At 41.8% G+C, this 20,524-nt stretch overlaps 1 protein-coding gene across 1 annotated transcript in view; it reads right to left on the bottom strand.

Moving 5' to 3' along the window:
• Window positions 1-20,524, bottom strand: part of LOC150007920 (nesprin-1-like) — a 45,164-nt gene that overhangs the window by 20,445 nt on the left and 4,195 nt on the right. The window contains exons 5-8 of the mRNA XM_090280838.1: window positions 17,670-17,816; window positions 11,951-12,145; window positions 10,220-10,393; window positions 7,281-7,472 (exon numbers count right to left, since the gene is read on the bottom strand). Coding sequence (XP_090136964.1) covers window positions 7,281-7,472; window positions 10,220-10,393; window positions 11,951-12,145; window positions 17,670-17,816 — 708 coding nt within the window. The remainder of the gene's footprint in view (window positions 1-7,280; window positions 7,473-10,219; window positions 10,394-11,950; window positions 12,146-17,669; window positions 17,817-20,524) is intronic.

Here is a 20,524-nt window from a genome sequence, read left to right as displayed (position 1 = left end):
AAGGCATGGTCAGAGGGGACGATGGCACTGAGCACTGAATAATGGCAAAGACCCAGGCAGAGGGCGCACCAGGCCTTGGTAGCAACAGCTGGAGCGAAGACCTGGGGAGAAAGCAAGCTGGACTCACAGCAGTAGCAGGGAAGGACCAAGTGCGTAGCTGGAGCACTGGGGGAGGGGGAAGGGTGGAGAGAAAGGGGAAGGGGGTAAGGGACAGAGACGAGGGACATTTGGCAGGTTATTCTGATGAAGCAGTGGTCCTGCTGTCTAGGTCTGGAGCTGCCGCTCCTGTCCTTTGCTTCTCTGCCAAATCTGATTACAGGATGCGACCCAGCCTCTCCAGCTCATCCAGCTCATCCAGATATTCCTCTTATTTTCAGAAGTTTACACTAACTATTGTAAATGGAAATTCTTAAAAAAAAGGTTCTATGGAAAGTAACCTCACAGGGTGTTCTGATCAAAAATTCCTAAATGGGCCGTTCAGGGTGGGAAGTCACGCCCCAGGCCTATCTCTAACTTAAGCAAAGCCTCTGCCATTGTTTCTGAGCATTTAGGATAACACACCTTTGAAATAACCCACACCACCCTTCAGAGAGCACATAATCTTGGTAACTAGCCTGTAACCCAATCCCCGTGTGTTTTCCCACCTCCTTCTAATCTTTCTTACATTTGCTCCTTAATTTCAAAGGCATAAGAGAAACTGCCAATAGGTTATTCTCCAGAGCATCTGAGATCTTGCTCCCTGGCATATGGTTCAAATAAACTCTTAGGAAAACTCTCTGAATGTTTGGATGTTTCTTATATAGACACTATTACAGGAAAATAGGTGGGATCTGCTTATCCTTCTATTCATTAAAATCCCAGAATCAAATTGTAAAGCATCTGAGATAATGTTGAGATAATAAACTTTTCAAGGTTGGCATCAGTGCTTGAAGCAAAATGAACTGAAGAAAATGGTGAATGTTATACATAATCCTCTCCCAGATTCTGAGCCACCTTAACTCACAGGGACATTCTTCCCTTTAAGATAATCCAGCTTCCCAGCAAGAGAACACAGTGTAGATGGAACAATGTGGGTGCCACTGGTCTAAAATATGCTATTTGTATTTCTCAAGACCTTCATAATCGGCGATTAGTGACATCCAGTTCAAAATATTCCCCACTCCTCCAGGAAAGCCCCTCACAGAAAAACAGTGATTTTCCTGAAGGTAGAAGGTGTGGGGTGGGTATGCTCTTCCAGTAATGATGCCCATAAGTTTCTACATGAAACAGATTCTCTTCATCTAAGAATGTACCACCTACCCAGAATAATCTCTGAGAGACCCTGGACCTTCTGGCAAGGACGGTCCTACAGGTCAACAAGGACCTGTAGAGAATGATCCCAAAGAAGTCAGTGTATGAGGTTGAAAGCTGTCACCAATCAGAGCTGCTCTGGCTAATGCAACGGCAGTCATTCATGGCCATGACCTGCTGACTCTCTTGTGTGGGACCCAGTCACTCACTCTCTGCTTTGCTCTTGAAAAAGTTTGTTTTCGGAGCTGCAGACCCGTGGGGTAACTTCTCAGTTCACCAACTCACCCTTCTACACAGCTAACTACTGTCTGATTGAGAACCTTTATTTCAAATTTCTCACACCGAATTTGTGCTTAGGAAAAGGACAATCGCCATGTCAGGCCTTCAGGACAGCTTGACCACTTTACAGGCACATAGGCACGTTCAGATTCAGAGAAAAGCTTGTAGTCTCGAAAGGCAAGTCATCATTGGCTCACTGAATTCACAGCTTTAGAGAAAAGGGATTAGGCAATGTCAGAAGCAAATGTCTAGTATGTATTTTCTAGGTGGTTAGGTTGGTTTTTCAGTTAGTGAATTTTTCTCTGTCTGATTTAGTCATTTTGAATCATAACACTTAGACCACAAAAAGCAAAAAAAAAAAAAAAAAAAAAAAAATTAAGAATCCAGCTCACATTTCACTCCCTTTCCCTTTGGGATGAGAAGACACTAACAGGAGGAATAAAATATAAAATAATGATAATTACTTTCTCTGAGGTTTGGTAACAGCTTTCTCTCCTAACGAAGGTTCAGAAGTAAAGTGACTTCTGTCCCCAGAATCCTCCTTGGGTGGAGCTACCTAAGCTGTTTATTTTAGAAATACTAGAACAGTGACCTCTTTTGCCAGGGACATTCCTTGGAGATTAATGAGGACTGAAGAATGCTAAACATTAAATAAAACATTCCTTTATAAAGCATTTCATTATATATCTATAGGGCTGTCTGCTCCCTGGATGGACAATAATGTGTGAAATGACCTGAACTTCTTGCAAAGAAAAGGTAACTTGTAATTTGAGAGAAATTATTACACGCCAGTAGGTCTGTCTCTTCACAGAGAAGGAACCTACGGGAGAGGGGGAGCTAAAGGGGTTGGTTATGCATGGAGGTGAACAGAAGTCCAGCTAGTTTAGGAGAATGCCTGATCAGATACGATCACCTTAGAGACCAGCCGCTGTGAGAAAGGATGTGCTTACGGCCCCACTCAAGTTAGGAAGCATTCCCAGCCCTCCCGCCTCCCATCTCCTGCAGCTGAAGGGCACAACCTCACTAACGTCTGCATTCAATGGAAGATTCCCCCCCAACAACCATGAGTTAATTTCAGACCAACACTGCATTTTCTGCACGAAGGGAAGGGATCCCTTTCACGGCAATAACATACACAGCACTCTTAGTCCTACCCTTGGAAAACTAACCTCTTCAAAAAGGTAGAATTATTGTTATTTTTTAAATCAAAATTTTACATGCTGGAGACTCATTAGGGGAAAGACAGTGAAATGTATAACTTTTTTTGAAATGAAAAACGACTAATTTCAACGCGGTCAAACACGACCGCCTTTCCCCGTGGTTACAGTTTATACAACAATATCCTCAGGAAAGCTTAGACTTGCCGGCAGAATCAGGACTTGACTCAATCTGAAGGATCTCCTTGGCTTCGGGCGGCACCTGCCAGGTGTGAGCAGCGCAGGTGGGTGTCAGCACACCCAGCCCAGCCCCGGCTAGACTCAAGTCTGTCTCAAGTGCAGCCTGCAAGCACCCCAGGAGCCCTTGCCTCACAAAGAATGTGGTCTGCAGACTGTTAGCTGCTCTTAGGCATTATTACACTCACTGTGATTTGAGCACTTACTGCAATCGTTACTTGCATTAAAGTTCTCAGGATTTTTAAAAGTTCAATACAAGTATTATCCCCATGTCACAGAAGAGAAAACTGACCTGTAAGGAAGGGAAGTTCAGGAATCCTGCCCCGGGTCACTGGGGAACCCCAGCGCACAGCAGGCCCCACGTGATGGCCCGAGAAGCAGGTCTGGCTTCTGGATATGCTTAATTTGGCACACAGACTGTTTTTAAATTTTAGAATTAAGTGTTTTAGAATTGGAAGATTTTAGATATAAATGTAAATGGCTTTCCGCTGGACGATCTAGCGATGCTGACTACACAACTACACATTCCCGAATAACAACAGCTGGAGGTAGCAGCTGCTTCTCTGACTTGAGACCAGCTTGCCAAGGTTCTGCCTGAACCTGCTTCACTTTTTAAATCCGTTTCCCAGGCCCTGAGGCCTTGAGATGTGTGCCCCAGCCCTTTAACCCCTCCCTGTATGTGCCTGTGTGTCAGTCAGGCCGTCCCCCTCTCTCCCCCCCAATTCCTTCCTGCCTCCCATGGGAGGGCGCAACTGGACCTTTATAAGTAAGAGCTCTCCCCAAAATAAAACCATTGCTTCTAATACTTTTCTACTGATTAGGTTTGATGTTTCAGATCATATAATCATGCAATTAGCCAAGAACTGAAAACATGTGGTTTAGTCTGAAAAAATCATTACCCTGAGAAAATAGAAGCCATCACAGCGCACGTGCATTGATTGGCACCACGGTCCTTGTGCCCCGTCCCCCGCTGGCATCTGCACTCCTGACACTGGAGTTCTAGGACCACCCTCTCCCATTTGATCCCATCTTCTCCCTCCCACACATGACTGTTCTTACAGTCTCTCTCCCTTTGCAATGTTGCCTCTGCTGCGTGATGTCCATCTCCATGGAAACAAGTCACTAGGTGAGAGAGAGGGAGAGGGGAAAGGAGAGGGAGAGAGGGAGAGAGAGAGCCGGAGCAGGAAGACAGAACAAGACAGAACAAGACAGACGTGGGTCTGAGGCTATGCTGACGGGGCCGTTTCCCCAGCACAGGGTGGACCTGCTGGGGTTGGGATCAGAAAAAGTGACAGTGCCCGGGGCCTGGTGGTCACCCTGAAGCCCAGTCTCAGGAGTCCAGTTCTGCTCAGATTTCTGGCCCGGCTCTTCCCCACGGGATGAAAGACACGCTGGCACACTTGTTCTTTGAGGTGTGTGTGCATGTGTGGGATTCTTCACGCCTTGGTGTGCACTTTGGCTTGTGTTCTTCTTCTGACCTTCAAATGAAACAGATTTCCCTTGACTCCCTTTGCACAGCTCACTCCACGCCTTGTTCTCCTTTATAGAGAAACTCCTGAGTTACCTGCGCTTTGCCATGCCGGTGCCTCTCCTCCCATGGTCACTGTCATCTCAAGTGCCTCTGCCTCTGCTCCTCCTCCAAAGTTGCCGAGGTTGCAAGAGAGGTTGTTGAGGTCACAGGCGCCCGGCATGTTGCTAAACCCAGTGGTCACATCTCAATCCTCATCTTACTTCACATATTTTCAAGTGGTTTCCAGGAACCAAACTCCCAGTCTTTCTCTACACCAAGGGTCCCCAGCCCCTGGCCGCGGACCAGCACCGGCCCAGGGCCTCTTACAAAACTGCCGCACAGCAGGAGGGGAGCGGCGGGCGAGGGCTTGAAGCTTTGCTCACATTACTGCCTGAGCACATCCTTCTTCCCCGACCCAACCCCATCTATGAAAAAATGTGCTTCCACAAAACTGGTCCCTGGTGCCAAAAACGTTGGGGACTGCTGCTCTACATCACTGGTTTCTCTTTTTCACTCTTTGTTTTTGTGGGCTCCTCCACATCTTCCAAACTCTTACCACTGGGATGTCCCAGGGCTTAGTCTGAGGACCTTGGCCTTCTTTATCTCTTCTTACTCCCTTGGTGAGCTCATCAAACATCATGCCTTTAAGGACCATCTAGAGCAGTGGTTCTCAACCTTCCTAATGCCGCGACCCTTTAATACAGTTCCTCATGTTGTGGGTACCCCCAAACCGTAAAATTATTTTCGTTGCTACTTCATAACTGTAATTTTGCTACTGTTATGAATCATAATGTAAATATCTGATATGCAGGATGTGTTTTCATTGTTACAAATTGAACATAATTAAAGCATAGTGATTAATCACAAAAACAATATGTAATTATATATGTGTTTTCCGATGGTCTTAGGTGACCCCTGTGAAAGGGTCATTCGACCCCCAAAGCGGTCGCGACCCAAAGGTTGAGAACCGCTGATCAAGAGGCTTATGACTCCGGTCTAGGTCTTCGCTCTGAATTCCCGCCAGTACTTGAAATGTAATAGGCTTCTCACACAGAACCTGTCCAGAATTAAACTACTGACCTTACTACTCTTTGTCCCTGCAAGCCTCTTCCTCAGATAGATTTCATCTTCTCAATTATCCAGAATCTGAGAAGTTCTCATCATCTCTACCTCTATGACGATGCCTCCGCACTGTGTCTCAGCTTCTGCCCTGGCCCCGTTACAGGGGTTAAAATCTGATCTCGTCATTTCTGGGTTCCCACATACTCCAAGTGGCTTCTCATTTCCCCCGGGAAAAGCCAAAATCCACAGAATGTCTACAGTGAGGCCTCTGCACTCCGGGCCCCCCGTTACCTGTCTGGTCGCCTTTGCTTGCCCACTCCATGCCAGTCACACTGGCTTCTGTGAACACAAGTACAAAGGGGAGCCTTTGCTTCTGCTTTCCCCTTTGCCTGGAACTCTTTTCCAAGTCCACGTGGTTCACTCCTGCAACCTGAGGGAGGCTTTTTTGGCCACCCTGTTTAACTGCAATTCTGCCTTGTTCCACCTTTCCTTATCTCTCTGCCTTAGGGTATTTCACCTGTAGGTCTTATCATCTTCTAACTTAGTAGTAATAACATCTTTCCGTTTCATTTATTATCTGTTCCCCCAAACCGTAATCTTTTGAAGACAGAATATAAAGACTTAGATATAAACACTGATATATAGAAACAGGTAGACAGTTGTCTTTGATGCCCCATTCTGTCATATAGAATACGAGCTGGCACATAGTAGATTCTCAATAAATATTGGCTTAATCTGTGTACAGGATACTACTCGTGAAATCTAATTTGTAGAGATTTGTAAAACAAAATAAAAATACTGAACAATAACAGTATGAAAGTTGCATGAGGGAAAAATTTGAGTGAAAGGTTCTTACATTGATCCGGAGAGAGATTAAGGTAGAAACTTAGAATTTATTCGAGGTGTGTGGTAAAAAGTAGAGGGTAAAAAACAAAACAAAACAAAGAAAAGCACTCTACCACTTAAAACAAAGGTTAAAGAGGAGAAAAATAATAAAAAGAGCTTTTGCACCGTGGGCCCCCTGTTACCTTACAAAAAGTAAGGTGATAAAAGTTCAAACATATCAGTAATTACAATAAATGTAACTGGACTAAATCTATCTTTCAAAAGTCAGAGATCTTATGATAGGTAAAATCTTTCAAACCAGCAAAATATAACTAGATGTTCTTTAAAAGAATCAAATCTAAAACAATAGAACACAGAAAAGGTGAAACCAAAGGGAAGTTAAAAGATATACTAGGCAAATAATATCCCTCAAAAGCTGTGGTAATATAGAACAAAATCACTCTAATGGAACGTGAAGGTCACTACATGATAGTAAAAAGGTTCAGTTCACCTGGAATATGTGACCACTCTTAAGTCGTGGGTCCTAAAATAAAAATCTGTCTAAAAAGTAGCATGTAGGAGAAATAAAAGAAAAAAAATGTAAACATGTTATAGATAGCTTAATTTATGAACTACGTTTAAATACTTTTTTAAATTGTGTATTTGACAGATTTCAGTATTTATTTTTAATTCTTTTCCTACACTGCAACCTGCAGGCCCATGAATTTAAACAGGCCTTACAACACCTATTTAAAAATGGATGCCAGAGTTGGTGTAAAGCAGGCATGTGCATAAGTACGAATCGTTCCCCACCTCGTCCTTTCTACGGGCGGGCGGGCTCCAAAAAGGCACGCCAGCCACGAACACGCCTTCCCCTGCCCAGGCAGCCCCGCCTGGCTGTCAGCCGCTGGGGCCCTCACCTGGATGTGCAGCTGCTTGTCATGCAGGGCCCTCTGTAGTTCCAGGAGGCTCCCCTTGAGGGTTCTCAGCTTCATGGCCAGCTGCTCCGCCTCGTCCTTTGTGTGGGCCTTGCCCTCCAGCAGCAGGTTTTCGTTGTGGGCTGAGAGCTCCGACAAGGCCGCCACCTTCTGCTCTATCTCCCTCAGCATGTTCTAGGAGGACAGAAATAAGGGTGACATTCACACGCCCCGCCTGCCTCTGCAAAGCCCGCTTCTCACAGGGAAGCACAACACTTCCTTTCGTCTTGCATCAAAAGAATGTCTTTTCATGTTTTCTTTTTTAGTCTTTCTACAGCCTTCAAGAGTAGTATAAAAACTTTTTTAAATGTCTTGAGCTTCTTGATTTTTCTTTTAAGATTAGATGTTATGTAATAAAAAATATATTGGAAAAACACATGGCAAGCCCATTTGATATCATCAACAGACGAGGAGAAAAGGCCAGGTCTTAGCGCTATCCCATTATTACAATTATGTTATTATTTTACTGTTAGACTGTGATGCTTATGGCTCCTAATAGTAAACAGTTCACAACTTTAAAAAGATTCTCTTTTAAAACATTGCTTCTTTGGGTCAATTTTGTTTTCCAGATTGCTATTCTTGTTTCTTGAGTTTTAAACTTATGTTTATTTCTTTCATGATGTATTTTTAACCTTATATTTCTGAAGGTTTTCTTCTGAAATGGAGGCTAATTCCAGAGAAGCAGCAAAATAGTCTCTCTTCTTCCAAGTTAAGATTTAAAACAAAACCAAAACAAACAAAAAAAATTAAGCAAAACTAATAGCACATATTTTATTTCCTACAGAAATTGTTCTATTTTTATATTCCTCAACTCTAAACTCTTTGAAAAGCACTTTCTAATTTATCCAGTAATTTTCAACCAAGTAATTTATTAATAAGAAAATATATTTTATTTCCTTGTACAAAATTAGAATTACTGCCATGAGCTTTTAAGAATATAGGTTTGACCCAAAATCTAGAACGAAATGAAAGAGTGAATTTTTTAATGAAATGGGGTTTAGAGGATGCTATCTCTGAGGATTATTTTTGAGAAATTAATATAATTCTGTGCCAGAATGACTTTTTCATTAGGCACAGATGGCAAAGTGCTGAGGGTCCATAATACTTTGGGGGGGGCCCAAGAAAACAGTGTAATTGTAATTTCCTTTAAAATCTGAAGAAAAAAATTAGCCTTGGTCGGTGTAGCTCAGTGGATTGAGCACAGGCTTGCAAACTGAAAGGTTGCCAGTTCAATTCCTGGTCAGGGCACATGCCCGGTTGGGGGCGTGGGAGAGGTAACTGATCGATGTTTCTCTCTCACATCAATCTTTCTCTCCCTCTCTTTCTCCCTCCCCTCTCTCTAGAAATAAATAAATAATATCTTTAAAAAATAAGAAATAAAATCCAAAGAAAAGGATGAATCTACCTTGGATTATATTAGTCTTTGTACCGAAGCAGTTGTAAAACACAAATATAATTTTTTGTATTTTTTATAGAAGAAGGCACCCATGGAAGCAACATGCTTAGAGCCCCAAACATCATAATTTGGCCCTAATTCTGTGTAATAGCCACAGTTATAATTAAACAACTGGTTCAAATATTAGATTTGAGTTGACCAAAGAACTGTTTTTATATTTGTTTGATTCCATTTGCTCCTAGCTTCTAAAAATATTGCCAAGAGACCATCTTAGTACTTTGTAAAAGTCCTGAAATACATTATTTAAAATATGGACTTATGTATAATGATAAAAATAGAGGTATCCAAAGGGGAGAAGTGGGAGTACTGATAACATATTTTGAAATGCTAGCGCATGTGGTAGTTTCAAGTGCTAAAAGGAAATGCTAAAAATAGGTGTTTCTTTTCAGAAGGAAACTTTAGAAAATATGATCTAAAGACTATAAAACACACACTGGCCTGTGGCTTTCTACTGTCTAGGATCGACACAGAGAATAATAATGCCTTGAATACACATGGATAAGTTGCCCAAGGAATTTAAAAATTCAAACTGTAAGGATCAATGTTACAATAAATCTCAAATCATAAAAGAAATGACCAAAATGGATTACTACACATTAAGAAAAAAGATAATGGTCATTAATTAATGGTTTTTGTGTATTTCCTCTGATCCTAAATGGGATATATATGAAATCACGCTTACTGATATTTAACCCTGCAGATTAGGTAGGATTTTCTAGAGCCTTGTTGGTTAAATGAAAGAGCTTTTAGGACATGCATCACCCATGTATGAAGAATAATATGTTCATAATCTTTGAAATTCAATGATTGGCACATGGAGATCATTATAGATATTCTCTACACTTATACATGTGTTTGAAATTTTTCAAAACAAAGAAAAATAATAATATAACAATAAAACCTTTTTGTCATTATCCCTTATGTTAATTCCAAGAGACCACACATCACAGAAAGGAAATTCTCTGCTCCAAACAGACAACCCTTCTGTGTTCAGTCTACCTGCCTATAACTGACAGTTTTTCCAAGTTTTCCAAAAAATGTATCCGAATTAGAACCAAAATTTCAACAAAGCACCTAGGAACATCTCCTGCTGTGTATAGCCTCACTCTTATTCACTGACACGAATTCTCCTCATTGGCTTTGTATTTCTTATTTGCTCCACATATAGTCTTTCTAAAAATTTCCTTTAGGTAGTTGAAGATTTTCTAAAGATTAGGAACTACTGGTAAAATTTTTCAAAAGGCAAAGTTCAAGTGTGACTTTCATTTACGCTTTTATAAGATATTGCTTTTCTACTCTCTAAATATGTAAAGTATACAGGTTGTGAAAAATCATATGTCCATATTAAGCCTTTTTACCGTTACTTTTTCACATCGAAAAACGTGCTTTGTGGGGCCGACATATTTCTTTGAGATGATTTCTGTACCTGGCAGTCCACCAGCTGGGCCTCCATGTCCATGGGCTCCTGGGAGGCGCTCAGGGCAACATCCAGAGTGGCCTTCGTGCTTAAGAGCCAGTCGTCCAGCTTGTCGACTTCAGAGCGGTACCTCTGCAGGGCCTGCTCCTGTCTCTGTTCCTCCAGCTGATCATTTAACTTCTCCTAATGAATGAAGCAGAATGTCATACGGATCACCCTGAGGTAAAATCAGGAGGATTCAAAACAACAGAGCAATGGTTCTCAGCCCTGGCCGCACATCGCAACGAACTGTGAAACTACAAAAAGAAAGCTATTCTTGAGCCACATACCAGAGAAATAAATCAGAGGTTCTGGACGTGAGTCTCAAGATTTATATTTTTAAAAGGCCTCTCTGATGAGTCTAATGTGCACCTAGAGTTTAAATATTCCTAAATAATACACCTGCGGATCAGGCAGATAACGCGAATGATGAAAATTGACCAAGGATTAGAACAAAGCAATGGCATAAGATGGTTGGTAAATGGAAATAGGTACATGGTTTAATGGCTGGGGAGACTGTAGGGAGTGGTGAGGACTGTGACAAACTGAAGAACACTTGGTCCACCTAAAAAGGCAGCATCATGCAGTTGCAGGCAGTTGATTCCCTACAAGAAGAGGTGGCCCAGTATTACTAGTTTCTTGACTAAAAGCAGAAATTAATTTTGTTTTGGTTAGACTTCTGTTTTTTTTAAATGATGGTAAAAGATTCATATTTATTTATTTATTTTTTAATGTTTTTTATTGATTATATTGTTACAACAGTTCCAATTTTCTCCCCCTTGTTCCCCTCCACCCAAAAGATTCATATTTAAAAAAATCAAAACAAATCACTTTATTTTGAAACTCCACAAATGTTTCATAGAGTGACTGGGGACAATATTAATAAATTTAAAAGTTAATTCTTAAGAAAAGGTACTCTAAATACCTTACTGTAAAAATTATTTTATTAATAATTTATTATTATTTTAAATTAAATTTTAAAATAGTTTAAAGTAAAGTTTAAATAGAGCAGACACATTGATTTTAAATTTCTTCCAAATAAGAAATATACAAATATATGATCTGACTAATCTTATAATAGGTAAAACTAGAAAGAGCCTACACACCCAACAATAGGACCATGGTTAATTTAGTAATAGTATAGTCTGCAGCTAAATAAAATAGTAAGTTCATGTAATAAGATGTGTATTGAGAACTAATAATGTCCCAGAGGTATGAGGAGACAGACACTCTAAAGGTCTTTATAGAGTCTCGGTCTAATATTATATATGTTTAGGGCCAGCAATTACAAGAGGAAAAATAATAAATTGTCATGAATCATCATGCTTAAATTGGCTAACAGTGACTAAAGATTTATTCTTCACAGCATTAGTGAAGTGCTCTTACTTAAACATAGCAAACCATTCTGCAAGCCTTCTGCAAGGATTCTTCGCAAGGCCCATGTCTCCCCAGTATTCGCTTTCTACATTCTTGATTTCTCTGCTGAAACGAGGCAGGGTTAGGGGGGGTGAAGAGATGTATTCACAGCAACACACTGACTCAGGGCTCTGTTCATAAGACCCTCTCTGAGACACCAACCCAGCTTCCATTGAGTGAGGAACAATAAAACCACAGGACACTTAAGTTACCCAGACACAGAACAGACACTTGTCAACACAGCTCCAAGAGACAGACGTGAGGGCCTTCAGAGTTACTCGTTACCTCCAAAAGCTGTCGTTTCCCCGATGCCTTCATCTTGATGGTGGACATTCGCTCGGCTAGGACGGTAAGTGTGGACTGTAAGGCCAGCTGTTCCGCGGGGTCGCGCTCTGGGGACCGGGACACCAGCTCGCCTGCGAGAGACGCCTGCAGCTCACTGATTTCATCTTGGAGCATGAGAATCTCATCCATCAGGGCCTGCAGGGAAGGCTGGGATCACACTCATGTACGCATTTTGGGGGGACTGAGGAATCCTGTCATGGGCTGAGTCTTACATCAGTTGAGATTAGTGGATATATTTCACAGTTAGTCATTTAACCAACAAAGAGGGGGCTACTAAGCCAAGTCTCAAAGCGAAAATACCAGACTAAATGTCAGAACATTTCTGATTTCAAAAGCGTTCCTGTCACTAATTTAAATCAATTTGAATAATTTAATAAATCTTTCTAGTTTCTAGTAGGCTCATCTATAATCTGAAAGAGGTATGCCCAATTACTGTTTGCATTCACAAGTCTATGTTGAAGATAAAACTCATCATTTTCTTCCTCAACATGAATTCTTCCACTCCAAGTTTCCCGAAGCCTGAGACAGCCACGTATTTTAATCCCCAACTCACCTTATCCAAGAAAGGAGAAATCTGTCACCTGGTCCTGTGTCATGACCCTCTCCTCATTTTTCTCCTTTGTTTCCCAACTCTAAAATTTCAAGTTTCACAGGACTCATTTCCAGCCCCCTTTTCTCTCTTCACAGCTCCTCCCAGGTGAAGTCCATTCCCAAGGCTTTAAATGGTTTCTAAGGCTGAAAGCTTCCAAAGGCACCTCCCTAACCCAGACATCTGTCCTCAGTGCCAGGCTTGTTTATTCAACACACACATGTCATGGGCGGTTCCATGCTATAGTGTGTCAAGACTGCTTCCTCTCCAGTCTTCCCCACCCCGGCAGAAGGTACCACCCTTCTTGGCATGGCTCTGCCTCCAGACGTAGGAGTCATTACTCACACTTTCTCAGTTCCCCGGCTAAGTCCCATCCCACACCAAATGCAGCTGCTTTTATCTCCCAACTACACCTTGTGTATCTGTGCACCTGCTCGGCCCCCACCTGAAGTCACAGCCAACTCTCCCACCTGAATTGCTCTCACAGTCTATCGCTGGAGCGCCCTGCTCACATTACTGCCTCTCCAGTCTGCTCTTCGTGAAGTCATCAGTGTGAGCTTTAAAAGGGTAAATCAGATCCTCTTACTCCCCTCCTTTAAAATACTCAGTGGCTTCTTGCGTGTAAGATAAAGTCCAAGCTCCTTCCCTTCCTTGGACAGTCTCACCCACCCAGCCCCCCCACCCCGGACCCTGCCTCTGTCCCTACACTCCCTTCTAGCTCATCCATTCCTGCCTTCCGGAATAGTTACTCCGGGACCCCAAGCAATTTATGTGCAGTAGCAAGGATCCTGTTTTCCTGATTCACATCTCTCAGTTATACACGCTTTTATTTTCCATTTTCCATGATTTAGGACTCGCTCTGTAGCTGTAGGCTTGGCAGGAAAAGTTCTTATTTAGGATTTAAATGGTGGGACAGGAACACAGGCCTTACTGCAGAGGGGGCTTTGGAGCTGCCGATCCTGCCCAGTTTCCCGCTCCTCTGCAGGACTGCCGGCTTCACTGTAGGCACAGTGCCTCCTCATCGCAGGCTCTCAATAACTATTTTTTTTTTAAACAACAACAAATAAACCTTCTCTTTCCCTAATAACATGTCATCATGTTAAACTAGTTTTTTATATAAACAGTTATATCCACATTATTAAACACGCTTAGAAAGTACAGACTTCATATGCAGCTCTATGAATTCTTACAAACCACGCATACCCACTTATGCTTCTACCACCCGATCAAGAAACAAGAATGTCCCCAGGACTCTACAAGCCCCGGGACCTTCTTCCTGTCACCACCTACCCCCTTCCCAAAGATCACCAAGGTGCTGGCTTGTAAGCGTCATGGACTAATTTTGTCTGGTTTTGAGCTCTGTGAAAATGGAATCTCACCTGATGTGCTGTTTTGTGTCTGGCTTCTTTCGCTCCATCATGACTGTGAAAGTGTCTCATGTTGTTGTATGGAGCAAGGGCTGATCACTGTCATCGTGGTAACATGTGCCACAGTCACCTGGTTTGTGGCTCTTTTCCACTTAAGACTTTCTAGTGGGTGTATAGTCGTAATCACGTTGTACTTTTAACCTGCATTTCCCTGATGAGTAATGAGCACTTTTTCTTGTGCTTACTGGCCACCTGAATATCCTCTTTGATGACTACCTCTTAAAAACCCTTTGCTCATTTTCTATTGGAGTCCTTCCTTTTCTTGTTGATGTGTGGGGATGCTTGTGTACACTGGGTAAGAGTGCCTGTTGCCCTGGCTGGTGTGGCTCAGTTGGTTAGAGCATCACCCCCATGAGCCAAGGTTGTGGGTCTGATCTCCCATCAGGGCACATACAAGAATCAACCAATGAATGCATCAATAAGTGGAACAACAAGTCAATCTCTGCCTCTCTCTCTTTCACTGTCTCTCTAAAATCAATAAATACATTTTTTTTTCTGGAGGGAAATGGTAATGGAAAAAAATACAGTAGTCCCTCTCTATATCGCAGTTCACTTATCATGGCCTCACTGTATTGCAGGATTTTTAAAAATATTATATTAAATTATTTATCGTGGATTTTTCGCTGTATCGCTGGATTTTGCGGTATTGTATACGTATGTTGTTAAAGTTGCGTAGGTTTAAACGTGTAGAATATGTTTAAGAACATAAGTAGTGTTTATAGAAGTGTGGAAGCCCTCGCTGCTGTGGCTCCGTGGATTGAGCATTGGCCTGCGAACCAAGTGTCGCTGGTTCGATTCCCAGTCAGGGCACATGACTAGGTTGCACAACAGGTCCCCAGTTGGGGGCATGTGAGAGGCAACCACACAGTGATGTTTCTCTCCCTCTCTTTCTCCTTTCCCCTCTCTCTGAAAAAATAAAATAAAATAAAATAAACAAACAAATTATTAAAAAAAAAAAAGAAGTGTGGAAAAAGTTAATAAGGGAGTGGGAATGGTTAATAAGGGACCGGGAACAGTTTATAAGTGTCTGGGAAGGGTTTATAAAGCCTTAAAATATATATAAATACTAAAATAAATGTAAGGTTCCTACTTCATGGATTTTCACCTATTGTGCGGGGGGCGGGGGCGGGGCGGGTGTCTAGAATGTAATACCTGCAATAAGTGAGGGAATACTGTACAATACCCCTGGCTGGTTTGGCTCAGTGGATTGAGCGTCGGCCTGCGAGCTAAGTGTCGCTGGTTCGATCTTCCAGTCAGGGTACATAAGAGAAGGAAAACTCTGACTCCAAAAAACCTCCGCTGCCTTGCGGCATACCTCTTCAGGGGAAAGGCTAAGGGAGTAAACCCCGACAGAAAATCCGGAGCCGGAGTCCCTAAGGCGGTTTGACGTTGTAGTCAACACCGGCAACTCCTGCGGCGCACCTGAAGCCAAGCTGTATTGACTCCGTCTTTCCCTTGGACCCTTCAGCTGCGAAGAGAGGGGGGGTCTGCTGCATGGGAAACAGCAGACCCTCCATATCACCCTGCCCAGGCTCTGTAGCTTCAGCGTCATCGCAAGATGTCGATTCAACACGGGAGGAGACAGATACCGTGTCACTCCCGAGTAGGACTGCACAACCATTCTCGGCGGTGCAGATAGACTCTTGAGAAGCTACACCATCGTCTCTCGAGACGGACGGCTGCCGACGAGTAACTCGTAGAAAGAATTCAAGTCCTGACTGGTGTGGCTCAGTAGACTGAGTGCTGGCCCGTGAACTAAAAGGTTGCTGGTTCGATTCCCAGTCAGGGCACGTGCCTGGGTTGTGGGCCAGGTTCCCAGTTGGATACATGCAAGGGGCAACTGGTCGATGTGTCTTTTAAACATTGATGTTTTTCTCCCTCTTCCCCTCCCTTCCCCTCTCTCTGAAAATAAATAAGTAAAATCTAAAAAATATTTTAAAATTAAAAAAAATATAAACACACCCAGGCAGAGATCCATTTGACCATCATCTCTCTCTCTTTTTCTTTCTATTGTCATTCTATTTCAGTGGTCCCATATTTTCCCTATTGCTCTCCTCTGTTTGAACTTGGTTTTCCATTTCAGAGAATGAATCTTTACCCTACTCTGGCCTGCTTCTTAGCATGTTTTTACAAAATCTGGAGCCATAAAAGAAAAGGCCATTGTGCATTTGCAGGCTTCACTGGAGTTTAGTAAAAATGTAGATGGCTGGGCTCTTTCTTTCTGCGGAAAACTCGAGAAAGGCATTTCCAGGTGGATCATGAATCTATACACACAAACAGGGAGAAATGTGTTTCTTTGAAGACAGCGAGATATGTAGGCTCTGTGTTAGATAACAGGGCAGGGAGCAGCACACAAAACACAGCCTTTGTTCCCATGGAGCTCATAGTCTTACTAGAGGGACGGGCAGTGATGAAACAGGTAACCAGCTATCGGTTAAGGCAAGGGTCGGATGAGAAGTGCTGACAGCCTGATGGGGGGTGGGGGGTGGCAGAGGTTTCGAGAAGTAGTTCTCACTTGCTCCGTTTATACGATAAATTGGCAAAGTGGTATTGACTGTTTGCTGTATAGGATACAGTTGATCTACAGAAACATCAGGTGAATTTCCAAAAGCAGAGTCAACAATGAAGCTTATGTTTTCACTCCTACCTTCATATTTTTTCCTTTTCCTCAGAATTATACGGATTGCTAAATACACCATTCTTGTATAGATATAATAAATATAACTCAATTTTCTATTAAGTCAAAAGTGGCACCTAAATTTTTAATTTTAATTTTTAATTTTATAAATACATTAAAAAAGAATAACAATTTAAGACTGATATTGATCTGATTCCAAAAGCATTGGGAGCAGCTCATAGATTGTCGGTGACAAAACAGTTGCAAAAGATTTCACTAAAATCAATTTCAAGGGTAAATCTGGCAGTACTTTTTTCGTTCCCCCAAATTCAAATGACATGCCTTATAAAGAACATATGCCTTCTTAATGGAATCATATTAGTGTGTCATTTTCTCATGGTAGTGGGAGCATATTATCCTTATAGGTTTATTGTTTATCAAGTAGGAGACACTGGAGATACACATGGTCCTGGAACCACGACCAAGATGTCACTGCATCCTATCACAGTCGGACCCCGTCTGACACCATCTGAAGTTGTCATGGTGTCAGTAGTGAAATTTTCCAGTCACATATCCGAACAAGCCGATGACTAGGGTCAAACTCAGGTCTTACTTATAGAGGCATACCTTGGTGATACTGTAAATTCAGGAAAGTATCACAATAAAGCAAGTCACACAAGTTCTTTGGTTTCCCAGTGTATAGAGAAGTTTTGTTTACCTTATACTCTAGTCTAATAAGGAAGCAATAGCATTATGTCTAAAAAAATGTACCCACCTTAATTAAAAAATACTTTACTGCTAAAAAATATCAACCATCATCTGAGCCTTCGGTGAGCTATAAACTTCTTGCAATTTGTAAAGAATGAAATATCTGCGATGTACAGTACATATAGCCCGATAAAGTTGGTGTGCCTGCACTTTTATATCCCTAGCAGCCAGCACAGTTTGGCCACTAATAAGCACTTAACGTGTTTTCATTGACTGTCCGAATAAACTACACAACATGAGCTTCCAGGAGTCCATTACCTGCTTCACGGCTTCTGCCCTGCTCAGGGGTGGATGTGGGCCCGGCTTTAAATCTGGCTGGACCGCAGAAAGCCAGGCCTGGCACTGCTGCAGAGTGTCTTGTCGGCTAACATGCCTCTGAAGTTCATGTTCCAAACTCTGGTACACCTGAAACAGAACAGTCATGCTGCAGCTGTGTGCGCTGTCTCCTCTCTACAGGCATCACTGGAGTCAAACGAAACACATCCACAAGCTCACTGAAACAGATTCCTGTCCCAGGACACCCCAACACGATACGTGTATCTACGGAGTTTTCATGCATTCCCGAAGGTTGCAGAGCACAGCTGTCACCCCCAGTTTATAATGTCTCAACCCACACCTGACCATATAACATCCCGATCAGGGGAAGAGAACGGGGCTGGGGTTCATGTAACTGTAGAAGTGTGTTAGACTACATAAAGTCACTGACGTCGACTGTCAAACACAGATCACAGTTTCTGTAGCTTCCCCATGAGGGTATAAAATCGCAGTGTTGGTTAAGCTAGAAGCTAAAAGCAAAGTGCCATGTCATGGAAAGATAAATACTATTTCTCTAACTGAACTGCTTCTGCCTTGGGGGTGGGGTCAGACGGGAACTAAATTATGACCCAGGGGAGGGGAGAGGTGGAGGCTCTCATTACACCTGAGAAGCTCTGTTCCAGGAAACAGGAATCCAGAATAGTCCAAACATTTCCTTTTTTATTGAATTTATTGAGGTGACATTGGTTAATAAAATGACATAGGTTTCAGGTGTACAATTCTGTAACACATCATCTGTATATTGTACTCGCCACCCAAAATCAAGTCTCCTCCTGTCACCATTTACCCCGCTTTATCCTCTCCGACCTTCTCCCAACCTTCCTTTCCCTCTGCTAATCACCATACTCTTGTCTGTGTCGGAACTGGTTTTCTTTTCTGCTTAATCCCTTCACCTTTTTCACCCAGCCTCCCTCCCCCATCCCCTCCGACAGCTGTCAGTCTATTCTCTGTATCTAAAAGACTTTTTATTTTGTTTTCTGTGCTCATTTGAGTCCACATATAAGTAAACTCATGTGGTATTAGTCTTCCTCTGACTGACTTATTTCACTTAGCATGATACCCTCCAGGTCCATTCATGCTGTCACAAAAGGTAAGATTTATTCCTTTTTTACAGCTGAGTAGTATTCCATTGTATAAGTGTACCACAACTTTTCTATCCACTCCTCTACTGATGGGAGCTTGGGCTGCTGCTACCAAATCTTGGCTATTGTTCTGGATTTCTTCTGATACACTCCCCAAAGTAGAAACACTGGGTCATAAGGCAGTTCCATGTTTAATTTTTTGAGAAAATTCCATACTATTTTCCACAGTGGCTGCACCAGTCTGCATTCTCACCAACAGTGCCAAAGGGTTCCCTTTTCTCTGTATCTTTGCCAACACTTGCTCTTTGTGGATTTATTGACGATAGCCATTCTGACCGGTGTGAGGTGGTATTTCATTATAGTTTTAATTTGCATTTCTCTGATGATGAGTGAGTGACCTTAAACATCTTTTCATATGTTTATTGGACACCTGTATGTTCTGTTTGGAGAAGTATCTATTCAGGTCCTTTGCCCATTTTTTAATTCGATTGCTTGATTGTGTGTGTGTGTGTGTGTGTGTGTGTGTGTGTTGAGTTGTTTGAGTTCTTTATATATTTTGGTTATTAACCCCTCATCAGATGTATTATTGGCAAATATGTTCTTTTATTCAGTGGGTTGGTTGTCTTTGATTTTGTTTTCTTTGTTGTGCAAAAACTTTTTAGCTCGATGTAGTTCCATTTTTAAACTTTTTCTTTTGTTTCCTTTCCCCGGAGAGATATATTGGGGAAAAATATTGCTATGAGGAATGCCTGAGATTTTAATGTCTATGTTTCCTTCTAAGAGTTGTATGGTTTCTAGTCTTACATTTAAATCTTTAATCCAGTTTGAGTTTATTCTTGTGTGTAGTGAATACACAGAGGCAAACACAGAAAGGCAGACAAAATGGGAAGACAAAGAAACATGCTCCAAGTGAAAGAATGAGAGAGATTTCCAGAAAAATAATTAAATAAAATGGAAGCAACCAAGATAGCAGAGGCAGAGTTCAAAACAATAGTTCTAGGGATGTTCAAGGACCGTCGTGGAAGAGTGGATGATCTCAGTGAGAATTCAAGCAAAGAGGTAGTAAGCATTAAAACGACACAGAAACAAAAAAAGAAGCAGTCAGAAATAAAGAATACCATCTCTGAAATGAAGAATACACTAGAAGGAGTCAACAGGATGCAGAATGAAGCAGAGGATCACATCAGCAATTTAGAGGACAAGAGAAGAGGAACCACCCAATCAGAGCAACAAAAAGAAAAAAGATTTTTTTTTTTAAATGAAGAAAGTCTAAGGGACCTCAAGACAACATCAAACATAACAACATCGCATCATAGGGTTACCAGAAGGAGAAGAGAGAGCAAGGGATTGAGAACCTGTTTGAAGAAATAATGGCTAAAAACTTCCCTAATCTGGTATACTTACTTTTTATTAAAAGGTCAATTCTTATCCATTTTAGACTTACTTTTATAACATTAGGGATTCCATTTTAGTACAATTCATTACACCCTTTAAAGTATAACTCAAAATTGATACTTATTCTTTTTATCAATTTCTATATGAATGCATAAAAATACTAAATTAGAATAGAACTTGGGTTACATAGAGTTAAAATAATAACTTATTCTGCAAATTACAGATAAATTATTTGGGTGTTATAGAATAAGTGGAAAATTAGAAAAAAGTATTGGTGATGTTCAACTAAAAATAAGCAAAACAAAATTCAAATAAATCTGA

The sequence above is a fragment of the Furipterus horrens genome, unplaced genomic scaffold (genome assembly GCF_987537825.1).
Source record: "Furipterus horrens unplaced genomic scaffold, mFurHor1.1.pri manual_scaffold_6, whole genome shotgun sequence".
NCBI lineage: Eukaryota > Metazoa > Chordata > Mammalia > Chiroptera > Furipteridae > Furipterus > Furipterus horrens.
The sequence above is the reverse complement of the archived record's forward strand: the minus strand, read 5'-3'. Positions and strand labels throughout refer to the sequence as shown.